At 36.6% G+C, this 18,948-nt stretch overlaps 1 protein-coding gene across 1 annotated transcript in view; it reads left to right on the top strand.

Annotated features, from left to right (window-relative positions):
• Positions 1–17,329, top strand: part of LOC145248880 (protein sel-1 homolog 3-like) — a 209,500-nt gene extending 192,171 nt beyond the window's left edge. The window contains exons 24-25 of the mRNA XM_080110638.1: positions 6,552–6,654; positions 17,090–17,329. Coding sequence (XP_079966764.1) covers positions 6,552–6,654; positions 17,090–17,182 — 196 coding nt within the window. The 3' untranslated portion in view covers positions 17,183–17,329. The remainder of the gene's footprint in view (positions 1–6,551; positions 6,655–17,089) is intronic.
• Positions 17,330–18,948: the final 1,619 nt, after the last annotated feature.

The raw sequence follows: 18,948 nt of genomic DNA, 5'->3' as shown, positions 1-18,948 counted from the left end.
TGTGGAGGCAACCCCACATATAAGACCTTGGTCAATGTAGGGGCAACATTTCATACCAATTGTCACTATCCAGCTCCCCTACTCCCCGGGGTGTTGGTCCCCATTTCCCCTTCACTCCTCACATTAAAAATCGGCCTTATGCCTAATTTGCTCGGTGAGGGAGCAAATAAATACCTGGTCACGAATAGGCTCCTATATGGTTGACTATTTTAAAAAACCGATTACATATAATGATAGAAGATGTATCGAGACACAGAAATGGGTATGTTTGATCTAGAAGAACAGCGGTTCATTAAAATTGTGGGGTCTGCGTCACGCCTGGTCCAAAAAGTATGGAAATAAAAAGTAGATGTACATAAGAATACTTTGATATGTATGTTTTAACTTAAATAGGGATGATATAATAAAATTGTGGGGGTCTGCGTTCGCGCTTGGCCTCCATAGAATGGAAATAGGCACAAACTTTAATAAAGACGTTTCATATCTATCTCCGTAAGTATACTTTGATAATTATGTTTCAGTTTGAAGAAATATGGTATAATAAAATTATGGGGTGTTCGTTCGCACCTGACCTCCATAGAATGGAAATATGTCACAAAGTTTAACAAGGTTTTTTAATATAGATCAACAGAATATTGTGATAAGTGTTTCAGTGTGAACAGGTATGGTATAATAAATTATGGGGTATATCTATTTTATTTTTACTTTGATCATATTTTGCTTTGGTTTTCATACCCCCAATTCGAAGCTATCTCTTTACAACCGTTCCTTTTCATAACCTATCATACTTTCATAAATCAGAGTCCATTTTCTGTAGGCTGCTTTTGAACCCAGTCAACGACGGGTACTTTTGCTAGTATATATATAATCATAAAATATTCTAACCAAATGACCGAATTCCATATTTAATGACCCTCAATAATTATTTTGTCGTAAAATAACCTATCTATCGTTCTAATGGTGTTTCTATCTATCTATCTATCTATCTATCTATCTCTCTCTCTCTCTCTCTCTCTCTCTCTCTATATATATATATATATATATATATATATATATATATATATATATATATAATAGAACAACAGGAGAATTAAATGAAGACACAAACTATATATGGATCATTTATTGAATAATGGAATACAGTTTGCCTGTATTCCATTATTCAATAAATGATCCATTCTATATCTACCTATATATAGTTTTGTGTCTTCATTTCATTCTCTTGTTGTCCTATTGTATAAGCTCCAATAATTATTGTTGAGCTTGGCATTATCCGGATAAGTCTCCTTTTGTGGAATTGATCTTTCTCTTTTCTCTTGTACTTAAAGCTATATATATATATATATATATATATATATATATATATATATATATATATATATATATATATATATATATATATATACTAGCAATCGGTGCCCGGCGTTGCCCAGGTGTTTTGAGGTTAATACTGAGAAAAAAAAACGGTCAATTTTTTAAAACTTTGACCCCTATTATGACCTCTTAACATTTATTGTTTAGGGATCAAGTAAAGTTAATAAGTTAGATCCATGTCTAAGGAATCTATATCAAAAATATCACGTGTTTACTGTTTAGACCCAAAATTGTAGGAGGAGTTTGGTAGAGTTCTCAAAGGTCAAATCGTTGAATATTGACCACTTAGTCGCCAAATTTCTGTCGAAAACCAATCACATCGACTTTTCCCAAATCTCAGTACCCTGTATATCAAATTTCGAATCTCTAGGCTTAAAATTGACAGAGTTTTAGCGTAGGGAAATGCACACAGACGCACAGACACACACATACACTATCACATATATATATATATATATATATATATATATATATATATATATATATATATATATATAAACATGTGTGTGGCATCCGTCAGTCGAAACGACTATGGATCAGCGCCGTATTAAGATGTTGTTATAAACATAAACATCATATATATAAGGATAATAGTACGCCATATATATAACGAAAGACCATTACTTACTCAAGTGAAAGGAAAACCCGGGGGAACTTTACCTAAAAATAAATCTATATTTTATTTGTGTGTATTGATAGTCTTATAAGCGAGTAATTATTAATTCAGCCATCTTGATTCTTAACCAAACAGAAAGTTCAAGTAGGGGGATTTCCCTTTTTTTTGATAGCGAGATGAAATCTGGGGACGCAACGGGAATTTTCGGCAAAAAAATGTTGTTACTATGCACATCTATGTATTGAAATACAATTTGTGGCAAAATTTCAGGAAAAACTAATGGATGGTTATCTCGCAATAGTCCGGACAATTCGCTAAATTATCTCGTCAAAACCTTAAATCTCGAATTTTTGTGCATTTTTTTTTGGGGGGGGGGGGCTAATTTGGCATAATAGTGTCCATTTAATAGTATTATCTTGAAAAAAAAAACAAACAAGAACAACAAAAGTGTGCCGTATTTTTAAAAATTTTATTGCTTTGTTTTTATTTGCTTTTTTTATTTCATCGGTGAAGAAAAAGGCCAAACAGAAATTTTGAATGCCAAACTGCTTTAAAAAAGGCCAAATTCGCGAAATTTGGCCTCGCTATCAAAAAAAAAAGGGAAATCCCCCTACTTGAACTTTCTGTTTGGTTAAAAATCAAGATGGCTGAATTAATAATTACTCGCTTGTAGCGTTGATTTTTTTCTTTTTTTCGCTATAAAAAAATAACTACTTGATGAAATTACGTGATTTTTTCTGTAGGAAAACTTTATCCCATGACGAGTACGTACAATACATTTTTTAAAAAATATTTCCATTTTTTTAATGTCAATGGAAAACTGCACACGTACCCAAACCCGAAATGAAAAGACCACGAGTGAATGCGCGTTTTTTTTTTTTTTTTAGTTTAGTTTCATAATGGCGGCCGTGATGTCGGAGGTTCGATTGTTAGATTGTAAGTTTCGTATTTTTGTAATTTGTAAATCGCAAGTTAGGAAAAAATTAAACCCTTCCAAGATGGACAATAAATAAAGCCATAATATTTTATGGTAAAGTTTTTCCTACGAACCATATTTTTTTAGGAGATGTGATTATTGGATTAACCAATCAGAAATCGTCTGTGGCACACACATCTCTGTTTATATATATATATATATATATATATATATATATATATATATATCTGTAATCACACACAATATGACTCGTAAGAAACCAGTTCAAATAACAATATCTGCCGCTATCAATAACAATGAACCAGTCTATATTTATAATCCAAACCAAAATACTAATCGCAATGCCTCTAACCCACCTCGTCGCATCAGGAGAAAGAAAAATATTTGGTTTAATCCTCCATTTAGCCTAAATGTCAAAACTAATATACCTAAGGAATTCTTCAACATTGTACAAAACTCTTTCAAATACCCACACAGATATAGTTCTATTTTCAATAAAAAATCAATCAGGATTTCTTATTCAACAATGCCTAATTTAGCACAAAGAATCTTAACATCTAATAACAAAAAAATTAAATCAGCCCAAAAAATCCCTTTCCCAATTAAACCCAAAACTAACTGTAATTGTAATAACACACATCTTTGCCCACTCAATAATGATTGCATCCATAAAGATGTTATATATTCTTGCACTATTACTGAGCTCCCACGCAATCCTCCCATAACAGATACTAATATTTCGTCTTCAATTTATTCTTCTTCCCATCCTCCATCTGATATAGTTACTAATCCAATACACCATTCGAGCAGCCCTTCCATCTACAATCATACAACTACTACTACTACTACTACTACTACTACTACTACTAATAATAATAATAATAATAATAATAATAATAATAATATTTCTCCTAACAACCATCCTAACACTAACAACACTCATTATCCCCTCCAAAATAGTCCTCATACAGACATTGTCCCACCATTTGTTGAACACTATGAACAAAATTCAAACTATTTAACTAATACAAATCAGCAAATTAATATTAATATCAGACGTCGAGCTTTTAATAAAGTACATACATATATCGGCGTTACTTCAACATTAATTAAGAAAAGAATATCAAACCACATTTCTTCTTTTAACAACCATAATTCTAATAATAACCATGGTACTTCTCTAACCACTTTAATTAAAAAACTTAACTCTAACAATACTTCCTTCTCAATCAAATGGACTATCATAAAAAAAGTTAAGTCTTATACTCCAGGCTCTAAGTCATGTCGCCTCTGCACAACCGAAGCTATAACTATAATTACTTCCCCTCAAAGTAACAATATAATAAATTCTAAAAATGAACTGATCTCTTTCTGTAAACATAAGTCCAAATTTAATTATGGCAATTTTGAAATTACATAGTTATTACTTTTACCCCTTATATAGATATAAAATATTTTTCTTTAACTTTATCGTTTTTCTACATACTTCTTAATACTTTATAATTTAATAATCCTTTATTTTAATTCTTTATCTCTTCTTTCCATGGCCGGTTTTTCATCTGCATTTTCTGTTTTATTCTTTAAACTTTCCTATCTATCTAATATATCAATCTACCCTCACTTTCATATCTTGTATGTGTTATGTAATGGATGGCTGGAACCATCCGATACATAACTGAAAAGAAAAAACTTCTTTAAAACAAGATAATAAAAGATTTAAAAGATGGGCATCGAATAATCGATTGTCCACCAATCGAAACGAAAAAGTGATTACGTCGTAAACAGAGAAATCGGACAACGATTTTTTTGTTTACAAAACAAGGAAACGTGACATTCCTTGTAACTTTGGAATGTATACACAGTTAGCATGAGAGATAAATTCACGTGTATCAATAAAGTCAATAGTCGGTCAGCTGAAGAGAAATCGGTCACGATGTCTCTAGGTCAAGATGCGGCGAAAGACTGTTAAAACGTGAACAGCAGACACGTGCACCATTATCGAGCAGAGTGATCGACAGATAACTTGAGTGGAAAAAAACAAGCAAAAACATGCTAAAATAAGAGGTGATTTTGGAGTCTAACCAGAAAGAAGAGAAGAGAGGAAGGAGCAGAAGAGAAGAAGGAGAGAGAAACGCCGCTAGGAGACGTGCGTTGTCGAGAGCATAACATGTCACCCCCCTCTCCATCACTGAAATGAACAGTAAGCCACACTGTTAAATTTTGAACTATCAAAAATCTCTATGTAAAACGAAAAAATAATTTCAAAACAAAATATATTTTCATATAAAAAGCCAGCGTGTCTTACGTCTTGATTTGGTATGCTGAGTTACGTCTGACCTTTGTATGCATGTTAAATCTCTTTTAGCCGGAATCGTTATTTTGACAAGCGGTTGACAGGTGCATAAGCCAAGAGAGAAAAAATGCACAATCAAGGGGGAAATAACTCTGCCGTCTTAGCCGTTACCATAACAACCAGAAAACTAAACAACATAGACGATACATAAAAGACGGCTACTTGGTTTTTGTTGCAGCGGGGAACTAACTAACAACGACCGTTCCCAACCTAGGGGTCCTGGCGCTATATAACATATGTATATTTACTTAAATGTTACTATATGAATTTACTTACTTTTTTCCTGAAATTGCAGATACCGGCCATCTTCTCCCCTTAAATAATTTTTATTTTTTTATTTTTATTCTTATTTTATTTTATTTTATATTATATATTATATATTATATTTTATTTTTTATTATATTTCATTTTTTTATTTATTTATTTATTCTTTATTTTCTATTTATTTATTATATATTTATTTATTTATTTTTATTTTCCTTTTAATGTCGTTTAACAACTCTTGCTGACATTTTTTTAAGTGATGACCTGTACATTTCAGTTGACCTATATTATTTAGCCCTATATATATTTTTGCGCCTTTAACATTTCTTGTCTGGATCATTTTGACTTTTGTTTCCCTTTATTTTATATTTAACTTTATCATTTTTTTTTCTCTCCGTTCTCTTCCCAGATTTTTTTTATTTATAGTTATGTCTCGGAAGTAGAGTGAAAAGCACATCTTATTTTTCTTTTATTAATATTATTTTTTTCCTTGTACACATTTTTGTGAATTATTCCATGGATTTCTTCCTTTGGATTATTATGGACCATCTTCTTCCAATTACGGGATTTCCTTGAATTTTACTTGTACAAATGGAAATTCTTTTAACTTTCTTGAAGTTTTACATTTGGATTTTACCGTCACTGGATTTTTTATCTTCCACCAGAATATCCATTAATGTGTAATCACCTTTTTCTTTACCATATTCCCTCTGCTTAACTTATTTTGTTTTCAAGTAAGATCTTTGACATATTTGTTGTTTCATCAAATACTTCTGGATGCAAAATCCGATCCCGTATTTTGCTAATTCCTACCCTCTGATGAGAGGGAGAGTATTTCTTCGAAACTCCGTGGATTAAGGACTATCCATTTATCTAGTGTTTCCTTTTCAGATTAAATATGTTTTTAAATCATTTCAAAGTGTTTTTTAACATATTTCATTAACTGTTTGCTCATATATATATATGTTTGTTTGTCTGTCTATTAATCAGTTTGCATTTCATTTTAGATGCAAAACAACCGGCGATAAAGAAGCTCACCTTCCTTGCCATTTGGCATTGGTGAAGGTCATAATCCGTGACGTGATGGACGATCGTCGCGTGATGATTAAGGTAAACACTATTTGACCATCATACAATTTTTTAAAAGAATTTCAATAAAATGTGGCACTGTCGGTGGGGCATTAGAATACGCCGACTGCCCCCCCCTGCAGAGAGTAAAAGTGAGGCCCCCAGCTTGTGGGCTTTGGGGAGCGTGGAGCCACCCTTTAATTACCATTGCTCCCAGGTCCACTCTGACCCGGAGTGGTAGTACCTGTTAGGGTCCCAAATATGGGTTAAATAGAAACCGACGTGAAAACAACAAATATACTCTATTAAAAAATTTTTTCTTCAAAATCTTTGGATTCGGTATTAAATAACCCGAAAAGGGTTGATATGCCGTAAAACAACCAACCAACCTACATCTTAGTAAATAATTAGTCATTATATTAATACATTTTTAATAAATTATATTAGTATTTATAGCTATAATGCTATTTTGGTTTAACAATTAAGCGATATCTTAAGTAGTCATAAGGTGTGAATATGTTACAATAATATTATCTTTTCTAATAAGAATGTCGTTCATATATCTTGTCAAAAAGATGCTGGATTGGCAGTATTGTAATTTCAAATTCACCCCGAGGTTTTCCAGCGGTGTTAGCTGGAAGCGAGAAGGCATGCAAGCATGAACTTTACACTAACTTATACTTAACACACTAGACGCATCACATCCCCAAACGCAGCTATGCATAAGTCTTCCCTGCCAGTACATAGCCTCTCCATCATCAAAACTCCTACAGTGCCTCCACATTGTCCACACACGGTAACTGGGTGCCTTGGGGTCCCAGGCTAAACTTGTGGGAGATCTTTGAGTAGTAGGGGAGTATAACCCGAAAAGGATTGATATGCCGTAAAACAAAAACAACCAATCAACCAATAAAATGTTTCAGAATTTTTTAAATGAGGATTCATTATTCGTATTATTTGGTTTCTTCATACTACTGGTCTTTTCTTGATTGTTATTCTCACAGCGTTTCAATCGATTCAATCTCCAACCTTCTTTAGCTGACTCTGTCAAACTCGGGAACTTTTCTGTCGAACTCAGCAATCTTTCAGTCGAACTAAGGGAATCTTTCTATCAAACTCGGAAATCTTTCTGTCGAACTCGTGGATCTGCCATTTTTTCACCAGCCATGATTGGGTAAAAGTCATAAGTAATATCGCGATTGCATTGTGAGTGTCGGCTATACTGAGGATCGAACATTTAACTTCCAGAAGACCCTAATATACCACTGAATTTTACCAAATACTTTATCCAGTAAGCCACGGAACGAAAGCATGCTACCCATGTGGATGAAATAGCAAACTCAGTTATAAATTCTGCACGGATTCCCGAGTTCAAAAGAAACATTCCCGAGTTCGACAATATATAGTTTCCGTTACCCATCAGTGAGGATTGAACCTTCAACTTTCAAGACTGAAACATTTTTTTTTTTTTTTTTACATAGGCATCACCACATTATCAAGGCCAAGAGGCCACTCAAGGATAAGGGTTAAAGAGTGTTCAGTAGAAATTGGACAATATAGTAATCATTAGTAATGAAAATTTGGTAAATTTGATAACTTATATGGAACGGCTCATCAAGAACTTATTTACGTTAGACTTGAACACAACCATATTGTAGTCAGCCGGAAAGCAGGAAAACGGAAGACAATTCCACAGACGTGCAGTTCTAAGAAAGAAGCTTTGTTCATGGAATCTACGTTTAGGTTTAGGCAAGGATAAAGAGTGGGGGGAATTATTGATAGTGTGTACAGCTAGACGAGTGTTTCTTGTGAAAGTTTGGCGAGGGGGGACCATAGATTGAAGCTCAGTCGAACACTTTCCATGAAAATAACGATACATCAGAGACAAACTCGCAACATCTCTTCTGTGAGATAGAGGTTGCAAGGAAGAGAAAAGGACATCTCCTACGAGGCTACGAAGTCTATTTTGAACTCTATCAAGGCAGGACAAGTTCTTTCTAGCAGCTTCTGCCCAAATGTGGCAACAGTATTCCATCCTTGGACGTACCTGGCTCTTATATAGGTAGAGAATAGCATCAGCAGTGAGATACCTACCGGATCGATAGAAAGATCCCACCATTTTTCCAGCGGCCTTGGCAACAGATTTGATGTACGTGTTCCATTTAAGATCAGGAGTAATGGTCAAGCCAAGAAGCTTGTCAAAACTTGAGGCCTCCTGAAGACGAGAGCCATTCATTTCAATTGATGCCAGATGTGGATCAGAATGTTGATGATGTAAAGAGAGAAGCTTGGTTTTAGATGCATTAAAAGATACCAGCCACTCCTTACCCCATTGTACTACGTGCTCAAGATCAGAGGAGAGAGAATTGGAGAGAACTTGGTCGTTTACTGTCTTAGATGTGCTACCATAAATGGTAGTGTCGTCAGCATAAATGTCTACAAATGATGTAAGAATGTGATTTGGAAGATCATTAATGTACATCAGGAAAAGAGTTGGGCCCAGGATGGACCCCTGAGGGACACCGGCATTAATACTGTGAGCTTCTGATTTTTGCCCATCAACTACTACTCTTATGAACCTATCAGAAAGAAATGATTTAATAATTGAGAAGACATTTCCAGCAATACCATAGCTAGAGATCTTATGAAGTAAACCTTTATGCCATACCCTATCAAAGGCCTTAGATATGTCAAGAGCAATTGCCTTAGAAAGGTTGCCTCCGTCGAGAGATTTGCTAATCCTATGAGATATAACTGTAAGCACATCTGTTGCAGATCTAGCAGAACGGAAACCATATTGAGTCTCACTAAGAAGGTTATTTTTGTTGAGATGGTTGATTACTTCTGTATTTAACACAGATTCCAGCAACTTACTCATGACGCACAGGAGACTTATTGGCCTGTACTGAGAGGGGGATGAGCGATCACCTGAATTCTTAAATACAGGGCATACTGATGAAAATTTCCAGGGTGATGGGAAGCTATTCTTCTTAAGACAACGTTTAAACAGTTTTGTAAGTATGGGCGCTATTTCAGGTTGAAGTTTTTTGAGTACTATAATTGGAATACCGTCAGGGCCAGTTGCTTTACTGGAATCAAGGTTTTTGATTAGCTTGGCAACATCATGTACAGATATACGTATATCACATAGCGTGTTTTCTGATACAGGAGGAAATATTGGAGGTTGACAGCCTTGATCGCAAAGGGTAGAATTAGCTGCAAAGTTCTTGACAAATAGTTTGGCTTTGTCTGACGAGATTACCTCAGGTTCATTGATAATAGTTGGGATGGAGCACATGCTTCTGCTCAGGATTCTGTTTGCTATTTGCCAAAACTGGTGGGAACCAAGCCGCTGCTCAGCTACTTTGGACTTAACAGATTGAGCATACAACTCTCTTGCATTCTTTATTACTTTCTTACAATGGTTGGTGGCAGTCCTGAAAGCGGCTTTAGTTTCCATACATCTATTGCGTTGGAAACAGTGGAAAAAGTGATTTCTGTGCGCAATGGCAGCAGCACATTCTGGAGAGAACCATGGCTAGCTGTTAGGTTTTTGCTGAAACTTTTTCGAGGGTATGAAACGGTCAATACCTACAATTAACCATTCCGTCAGGTCTAATACTATAGAGGACACATCCTTTTTAAACATGGAATGCAGAGGTAGATCAGATATAAATGTACGGAAGCTATCCCAGTCAGCCTTAGTGTATCGATATACTGTACGATGGAGAGGTACGTCTGGGGACTTATTACGTTTCATTTTTATCTTAATTGATACAACAGAGTGGTCGGAAGATCCAGAAACTGAACATAGTTCAAGGCAAGTTGTGAGAAAAAGGTCTAGTAGGCTCGCATACTGGCCGTCATTGTCGGGCACACGGGTGGGTTCCTGAACAATCTGAGTGAGGTCATAGGCAATGGAGAAATCATGACAGAACCTCCCCTCATCATCGGTCTTGTTTGAGTGGGTCAACCATTCGACGTTGTGAACATTGAAGTCTCCACATACGTGAATGTTAGCTGAAGGATAAGCAGATAGGACTTGGTCAATTTTCTCAGATATGCTTTTAAAGATAGTAACTCCGCTGTTATGGGGGCGATAGAGAGTAAATATAAATGCCGTAGTGTGAGCTAAAGCAACCCGGAAGCACATATAGGGTAAGTTAGGATCTTCCCTGGAGATGTCCCTACCACATGGAAAGCTATCTTTAATATAGGCACATATTCCATGCCCATGGCGATCTTGGGGGTCAGATTTAGAAGTTAAGTTAGAGTATCCTTTAATTGCGAACTCTTCTAGGGAAATAGCCTGTCCAATGCCAGTTTCACTTAAAAATAAAAGGTCTGGTTTAGTCTCCTGCAATTGGGTTTCAACCTCTGGAAGGTTAGAACGTAGACCCCTGATGGTGGAGAAGGAGACATGGTAGTACGGGTCTACGTTGGAAGTTGGAGAACCGGGTTTAATCGTGTATTTTTTCTTGTAACTTGTCATGATGAAATTTTGGAATTTGTGGACTAGGTCGTCAGATTTACTTAGAGCAGGACAGAGAGGGGAAACTAAGAGAGAAAAAGAAACGAAGAATTTCTTTTTTTTATTTGTAGCTAATGATAAGGTCAAGCCGTAACAATTACCCCCTAGTATGGCATCGAGAGGCCCCACCAGAAGCTACTGCATGGTCCAGAATCCATTCACCAAATGGCAATACAGCAGCCCCAGTACTTTGCACCTGCTGATAGGACAGCCTCCTTAGTGGTTAATCCAAGGTTCGGGTCCCTGACTATCAGGCGGATAACGCCAGCCCAGACAAAACGTTTACCTCCAGCACCCTTACTAGTGACATGGCTACAAGGATAGACATAGGAACAGAAAATTTCCGCCATCTCTGCCAACTGTTCACGCAAAATACTGCCAACCTAGAAAACAGCTTTTTCTTCTCCCCTTGTCAGAAAAATCACTCATTAAAAAATGAGGACTGAGGGACAAATAAGAAGAAGCGAGAGTAACAGGAGCTGCTGATAACACATCCACAATGCGTTTTCTACTCTCCATTAAAAAAAAAATTATTAAGTATTCTACTTAATAAAAATCCGACAGACGTGTTTAAGGGAAAGTATAATGATAGATTCCCCTCTCGCGAACAATTTCGTAATATATTTTTGCAATCAACTTGGTAGATAAATAAACATTTATGGACGAGAAAAAAAGCTAGCATTTAATAAAACAGAAATACATAAATTAAATACTGAAATAAAATGGAGTTATTAATATTTGAATCTAAAAATAAAAAGTATGATTAAAATTGAAATCACTTATCTCAACAAAAACACGTCCGTCTCCAAAATGTAAACTGAATTGAGGAATTTAAGTTAACAGCGTTCAAAAGATTTTTTTTTAAATTAATCGTTAAAAGAAAAGCGTGATTTTATTCTGAACTTTAGCTAGTCACGTTTTAAGAAACTTACGATATAAAAGAAAAGCGGGTGGGGGTGGGGGGGTTCTTCCGAAAGTTAGTTGGTGATGTTATAAGTAATTGCGCGATAAGATGGAAGCCAGCGGAATTTAGGGGTGTGGACTGAAAAGGATAATATAATGGATTGAGTATACAATATTTAAGATCAACTCAGTAGATAAACAAACATTTATGGACGAGAAAAAAGCTAGCATTTAATTAAACAGAAATACATAAATTAAATACTGAAATAAAATGGAGTTATTAATATTTGAATCTAAAAATAAAAAGTATGATTAAAATTGAAATCACTTACATACAACTAAATTTTACCAAGTACTTTATTTACTACGCCACGGAATGAGAATATGCTACCCCTGACGATTAAATAACAAACCCCATTCGAAATTCCACGCAGATTCCCGAATTTGAAAGAAAGATTCCCGAGTTCTACAAGATTCACCTGAATATGGTCGAAGGCTACATCGACTAAAACGTTGTAAGAATAACACACCAGATGAGAAAAGTGGTGCTTAGAATCCAAATCGATGTCTCCGTTCCGTCTCAAGAGACAATGGACACCATGGTAAGGGTAGCTACGCGTGTAATTGTAAGGCAACGGTTGCGCAATTTCAAACCAAACCTCTCCAAAATCGGCACTGCTTGAGTCTGGTGGCAAGAAGGAGCCCAAGGCTGACTGAAAACAATGCCGAGATATGCAGAGAGCACATACAGCACCAGGAATTCCCAAATGGTCACCCATTTTCGTACTGACCAAGCTGAACGTTGCTTAACTTCAGTGGTCTGACGGGAGACCGGTGTGTCAACGTGATTATGCCGTATACAAATGACAAGTTATAAAGAAATGATTCCCATAATGTCGAAAGTAAAACAGGTTGTACAAAATACATTGACCGACCTTGAGCAACACCAAGCAGAGTTGAATGCTGGATGATTTAAATGACGTAAAAACGAGACCTCTAGCTGAGGAATTATGTTCACGAAATATAGGATATGTAAAAGTGTTTGAAGGTAATAAGAACTACTGAGACAACAGTTTTTCGCCGGATTGTTTTAGTCCTGCGGATCTGATCAAGTAAAATTGGCATATACTCTTATATTTGTAATCTGAACATTAATTTCCTGTCCGTACGTCCAGTATCACAGAAAACACTACCAACGCAAACGTTAATCAATGAGAAACGAATTAACTTCTTTTATAGTCGCTCTTTATCAGTTAAAAATCATTAAAACTACTCCTCCAAAAAAAGCAAAAACAAAAATCATGGCTGTCTGTTTACGGTTTCTTTTTTTTTTTTTTTTTTTTATTACATTTTCACCCCAAACAAGGCACAGTGCCACTTTGGTGTAGGGGGCTACTATCAAGGGAAACATCTACTGGGGTACTATGTAGGGATTAGGGCAGCGAGATGTTGGTTCACGTTGCACTTGAACTTCTGCATGTCAGTACAGTTGGGGAAGCAGTGACCTGGAATGGAATTCCAAAGTCTAGCAGTTCTGGGGAAGAAACTACTGCAGTAGAAAGATCTTTTACATCTAGGGATCTCTACAGTGTGGGGGTGGGATTTTGCAGCTTGTCGGGTCTGTCGAGGGTGTTCACGTCGTGGGGGCACAAGTGCTTGCAGTTCTTCAGAGCATTCACCATTATAATACTTGTAGAACAGGCAGAGGGATGCAATGTTTCGACGATGGGACAGAGGCTGGAGTTTAGATGCCAGTTTAGGGCCTATCAGATTTGCGACTCTCTTTTGAACCCTGTCAAGGAGCGAGAGACTAGCAGCCGATGCACCGGCCCAAATATGACAGCAATACTCCATACATGGGCGAATAGTGGCCTTATAGAGGTACAAGATACTTTCGGGTGTTAGAAGTTTTCTAGCACGGTAGAGAGAGCCCACCTTCCTCGCAGCGGCCCTGGCAATGCCCTCGATGTAATTGTTCCAACTCATGTTTCCTGTGAACGTTAGGCCAAGGAGCTTGAGAGACGTACTCTCAGATAAAGAGTCGTTGGCCATTGCTATAGGTGGTAGAGAAGGTTTTTATTTATTTTTTTTTTTTTATTACATTTTCACCCCAAACAAGGCACATTGCCACTTTGGTGTAGGGGGCTACTATCAGGGGAAACATCTACTGGGGTACTATGTAGGGATTAGGGCAGCGAGATGTTGGTTCACGTTGCACTTGAACTTATGCATGTCAGTACAGTTGGGGAAGCAGTGACCCGGAATGGAATTCCAAAGTCTAGCAGTTCTGGGGAAGAAACTACTGGAGTAGAAGGATCTTTTACATCTAGGGATCTCTACAGTGTGGGGGTGGGATTTTGCAGCTTGTCGGGTCTGTCGAGGGTGTTCATGTCGTGGGGGCACAAGTGCTTGCAGTTCTTCAGAGCATTCACCATTATAATACTTGTAGAACAGGCAGAGGGATACAACGTTTCGACGATGGGACAGAGGCTGGAGTTTTGATGCCAGTTTAGGGCCTATCAGATTTGCGACTCTCTTTTGAACCCTGTCAAGGAGCGAGAGACTAGTAGCTGATGCACCGGCCCAAATATGACAGCAATACTCCATACATGGGCGAATAGTGGCCTTATAGAGGTACAGGATACTTTCGGGTGTTAAAAGTTTTCTAGCACGGTAGAGAGAGCCCACCTTCCTTGCAGCGGCCCTGGCAATGCCCTCGATGTAACTGTTCCAACTCATGTTTCCTGTGAACGTTAGGCCAAGGAGCTTGAGAGACGTACTCTCAGATAAAGAGTCGTTGGCCATTGCTATAGGTGGTAGAGAAGGTTTCTTGTAATTATTGAATGAAACCAGTTTTGTCTTGGTGGCATTGAACGTGACCATCCATTTTTGTCCCCATTCCACTACTGATTGGAGGTCATCCTCTAGTGTTTCTGCCATTACTTTAGATATATGTTCGTTTGTTTTCCTGTCGTGCCTGCTATAGAGTGTGGTGTCATCAGCATATATACCCATCTCAGAGGTAATCTTGTCGGGGAGGTCATTTATGAATATCAGGAACAGCAGAGGTCCCAGGATAGATCCTTGGGGCACTCCCGCATTTATATCATATTGTTTAGATGTACGACCGTCGAGGACAACCTGGATTTTTCTCTTATCTAAGAAGGATTTAATTATGTTAAGTATTCTACCAGTGATACCGTAAGATCTAATCTTCCTGAGGAGACCCTCATGCCATACCCTGTCAAAAGCCTTAGATATATCTAGAGCTACCACTCTTCCCTCTCCCGCTTTGTCCAGTGAATGGTATATGCGTTCAGAGATTACAGTGAGGATGTCTGCCGTGGAACGGGCTTGTCTAAATCCATATTGACATATGTAAGGTGCTGGACTAGAGCATGGTTAATTAAGGTCTCAAATATTTTGGCAAAAAGTGGGAGGAGGCTAATAGGGCGATAATTTAATGGGTCAGTTCTTTCGCCAGAATTCTTGAATACTGGTACTACAGAAGCAGTTTTCCAACAGCTCGGAAAGCAAGATTCATTAAGGCATTTGTTGTAGAGTTTGGAGAGAACTGGAGCTACTTCGGCCGAGCACTTTTTTAATAGCACAGCTGGGATGAGGTCGGGTCCACATGCTTTGGAAGTGTCAAGGTTTTTTATGATAGCATGCACCTGAGCAGGGGTGATTTTCAGGTCGTCTAGCGTGGCGTCTGTCCGCATAGGAAATTGAGGTAGGGGGTGGTTTAGAGGGTCCAGTGTGGAGTTTGAGGCAAACCGACTGGCAAGCATGTTAGCCTTCTCGGTTGCTGAGCAAAGAACCTCGTGATTGTTGGTTAGTGGGGGAATTGTTGATTGCCCATTATTTACTACACTGTTGTAGATTTTCCAGAAGTCATGAGTTCCTAGTTTTTGTGCTTCGATGCGCTTTTTCGTGGTTTCCGTAAATTCCCTCTTAGCTGTCGCTATTTTTTTCTTAACGTTACTTCTAGCTTCTATGTACTTCTGTCTGTTTGTTTCAAATTGGCTACTTTATTTTATAATTAAAGATGGTCATGTTGAGAGGGGACTAAGTTGTTTTTTTTTTATAGTTTCTTTTAAAAAATTAAAAAAATGTGCAAGTAAATTGACATATGTTCCTTTATAATTTATATAAAAAATTATTCAGAAAAAAAACAAAAAAACAAAACAAAACAATGTGTTTTGTGTTAAATTTCCATTGAAAAAAAAATCAAAATTTTTAAATCAATTCTTTTCAGGTTTAAAAGTTTTTAAAAAAAATTTGCTAAAAATTTGTTTAAAATTCGTTGTTACTTGTTTTATTTTATTTTTTATTCATTTTATTTATGTGTTTAAAAAAGTTTCAATTACCGTGAAATTTCCACAGGTTCTTTTAGTAACTATTAATTTTATATTATTTTCAATTTTGTCAGCGAGAGTGAAAAAAAAAAATGAAGACATGTATAGATTGATAAGCCGTCGCCAGGATTCGAACACGATTATATATTTTGCTCATCAGGATTGAACAGCCCCAGCTACGAAGTGATTTAGGTGATCCACGAGGCGCAACTTCGTGTCGCACACACTTCAGATGTCACCATTTGTTGCTGCAACACATGTGCTTAACATGCAGGTTCGGGAAGGCATCTTTCAGCAGGTTGCCGGTACACCACTTCGTAGAGTACCGCCTTATCGCCTACCCGCAGTATGTACCGCAGTATGTACCGCGCTGAATCGTAGAAATTTCCAGGCTGATATCTGGGAGCGCGTTTAATTCACTGGGGAAGATGCATTCCCGAATAAACTCGCCTAACCAAGTAGGCGACAAGATTGATAAATAGGGCATCCTTAATTATCCATACGAACGGGCAAAACTCTTTTCTAACAGTTGAAAGATAATGTGCATGAAAAGAGAAAACTTTTCTATTTTACGGCTCTTAATCAACAACACACCCCATATTATTATTTTTTTTTTATGTGTTGTTTAACAATAAAACAAATAAATTTTTCTAATGTTTATTGTCTTACTGTTACTCTTTTGCAGATGTCCTGTTTCATGGTCGCTCTCGTAGTGGTACCTGCCATTTTGTACATATGCGAACTTCGCTCACGTAGAAATGCGTCCAGAAGAGTATAACGCGGCTACTCGGCTCATCCGGAAAGAGTTCATCATCGCCGAGTCAAACAATTCAATCAACCAGAACAACAAAAAATACCAGAATTTATTTGATTTTCTTTCTTTGCTCAAAAGACGCATTACCTACTTAACTGATTTTGACGTTTACTTTTGATGTTCGCGATTGTTTTCAGGAAAAACGAAAGCATTCAGATGAACACTATAGTTGGAAATTATTTCAAAGCAATTTATATATATATATATATATATATATATATATATATATATATATATATATGTGTGTGTGTGTGTGTGTGTGTGTGTGTGTGTGTGTGTGTATGTGTGTGCGTGCATATGTGTAACGTTGTCCGAGAACCAACACGTTGTAAGCTCAGTCGCAAAGGAGACACAGAATAAAAAAGAAATTCAACTTGCTTTTTCTTTTTAACAACGACACTTCTCATTCTATCTATCTATCTATCTATCTATCTATCTCTATATATATGTATGTGTGTGTGTGTGTTCATATATATAACGTTGTCCGAGAACCAACACGTTGTATGCTCAGTCGCAAAGGAGACAGGATAGAAAAGAACTTCAACTCGCATTTTATTTACAACAACGACATTTACTTTTTATTCTCTAGTTACCGCTGTGACGTCACCCACGTGATCTCGGACGTTCTTCCATGCCTCTAACGTGATCTCGAACGTTATTCACGTTTCTCCCGTGATCATCCTCTTTGTCCTTTTCATAGTCCTTTTTTTCTATATCGGTGAGGTCATTTTGCATGCATTTGCATATGTGCGTCCGCGCCATCTTTCAGATATATGTGTGGATGGGCGTGCGCATGCACACATACATATCAATAAATCATTATGTTATAGTTGTCTCCCTTTAATCATAACAACAAAGTTGCCTTTGAATAGATAAACATATCAACCGTCTTAATAAGAACGCAGAAAATGAAATAAAACTTAAACAAAACGCAAATTAAGTTATAAATACACGGCAAAAGTATATAAATAAAATAATTTTGAATGTTAACACAAGCCTAACATTATCAAGTTTAAAGAGTAATACTATATTTTAAAACAAAAATAAAATTAATTGCAGGTTATTTTCAATCTCTGCGAAACTTCTTACGTTTATAATAATTCCGTATGCACTTTTGAAGTAAAGTCGAAGATATATCTGAGGAAGGGAATTTTCCCGAAATATCATACAATGAAAAATATCTATCTGACCATACTGACGCAAGGAAGAACACAATAAAGGTATAGAATATTTTGAAAATACATATCTATTTTATTAATAAACGTTGAATATTCATAACCAATTTTACCGTTATATATCTTAACTTACTTCGACAAATAGACAGCGGAACTCAACCTAGATGGGTTGAATAAGCTTCCTCCAAAGGAAGAAGAATCATGGGGATATTGAATTCACAAGCTGTCCCAAATCGATTGTATATCCCAGTCAAGACGATAGGTTTATTCAGTTCTTACATCTGATGATATCTTCCTGCATACAGCGCCTGGTATTCTCAAATAGTCACTCAGCCTATACTGACGAGGCTCAAGTTTAACGTTTGATGATCTAACGTAAACTAGTCTGTCAACGTGATTGTGCTGTATATGTGGAACCATACGGAGCCTCGGTAATCACTCAAAAATCGAAAATGAAACAGCTAATAAGCGTCACCAATCAGGCAAAAATTTAATATTCAATAGAATTGTATATTTTTATTACCTGCATTCTTGTTTAGTTTTCGATTTTTGTGT

Source organism: Euprymna scolopes, chromosome 27 (genome assembly GCF_053919585.1).
Source record: "Euprymna scolopes isolate OS-2025 chromosome 27, ASM5391958v1, whole genome shotgun sequence".
In the NCBI taxonomy this organism is placed as follows: domain Eukaryota; kingdom Metazoa; phylum Mollusca; class Cephalopoda; order Sepiida; family Sepiolidae; genus Euprymna; species Euprymna scolopes.
The sequence above is the reverse complement of the archived record's forward strand: the minus strand, read 5'-3'. Positions and strand labels throughout refer to the sequence as shown.